The following is a 1,261-nucleotide window of genomic DNA, read 5'->3' as shown; positions in this document are numbered from 1 at the left end:
ATGGCAGGTCGTGGAAAGGGCATGAAGGGGCTTGGAAAGGGAGGAGCAAAGAGACACAGGATGATTCTGCGCGACAACATCCGCGGAATCACGAAGCCAGCCATTCGCAGATTGGCGAGAAGAGGAGGCGTCAAGAGGATAAGCGGTTTGATCTACGAAGAAAGTAGAGGAGTTCTCAGGTTGTTCTTAGAAAAAGTCATTCGCGACACTGTTGCGTATACCGAACACGCAAGGAGGAAGACTGTCACTGCCATGGATGTTGTGTATGCTCTTAAAAGACAAGGAAAAACTCTATACGGTTTCGGAGTTTGAAGAATATGTACTCTATTATTTATCTTTATATAGTTTCTATTCTTGTTTTAGTATCTAAGTTGTGTGTAATTTGTATTTCTCTTTCTGCATATTTTCAAGAATGTTTATTTTCAAGCATTAGTTGGTGATTACTCTATAATCACCACCTATTCTGTTTTTTTATTGTGGTTTATGAAGAAAAAGTGTACGCTTATATATATATATATATATATATATGCATGTATTAATATATTCTTACAAGAATGCTAAACTTACACTGAATTGTGACACTACACCGAATAATATACGGTGTTTTTTGCTTTGTTTAATATTTTATTAATTTTTTGAAATAAGAGCAAATACAGAATAGTGCTAAAGCAGTCACACAATTGCTACGGTGTAGGATACAGGTGTATCTTTTTAGTGTAAAAATAGCATGGCTCATTCTTATAAGATCTGTTTGTATTACTTTTTTCTGCATAACTTTCAACAAGTTTTGTGTTCATATGATGATTTTTTTTACAAAATTCTTGGAGAGTGCTTATTGGTGATAATACCGGGAAAACTATTTATTCTGGTTTTTCATTGCGGTTTGTGGGAAATGAATTCAAATGTTTGGTCTATTATCATATGTTTGAACATCAAATATTACGTCTGAAAGGCTTGAAACATTGAAATGTATAATGTTTACCCGAGCCATCCAATTCAGAAGACATTGTTAGATTTCAAATTATTTTGGCATAAATTGTTGAAATATATTTTCCAGAAGACGAATTTTCACCATCCATAAGTGCATTGCTCTTTGTTAAAATAGTGTTTTGAAATTTAATTTAAATAAGAAAATTTCATATTTCTGTGTTTGTTTTAGATTTTATCAAATTATATTTGTTATTTTAAAAGTATGATTTATTTGTTAATTTGTTATTTTTTATTTATTTTTTATTTTCATACAAAAGGGTGAGAAACTTAT

The 1,261-nt window shown here is 31.6% G+C and overlaps 1 protein-coding gene across 1 annotated transcript; it reads left to right on the top strand.

Moving 5' to 3' along the window:
• On the top strand, window positions 1-312 carry LOC131649866 (histone H4-like). The gene has a single exon (XM_058919616.1). It carries the CDS (start codon window positions 1-3, stop codon window positions 310-312), a length of 312 nt encoding a protein of 103 aa, XP_058775599.1.
• The last annotated feature ends 949 nt before the right edge of the window (window positions 313-1,261 follow it).

This window comes from Vicia villosa, linkage group LG2 (assembly GCF_029867415.1).
Source record: "Vicia villosa cultivar HV-30 ecotype Madison, WI linkage group LG2, Vvil1.0, whole genome shotgun sequence".
Taxonomy (NCBI): Eukaryota; Viridiplantae; Streptophyta; class Magnoliopsida; order Fabales; family Fabaceae; genus Vicia; species Vicia villosa.
The sequence above is the reverse complement of the archived record's forward strand: the minus strand, read 5'-3'. Positions and strand labels throughout refer to the sequence as shown.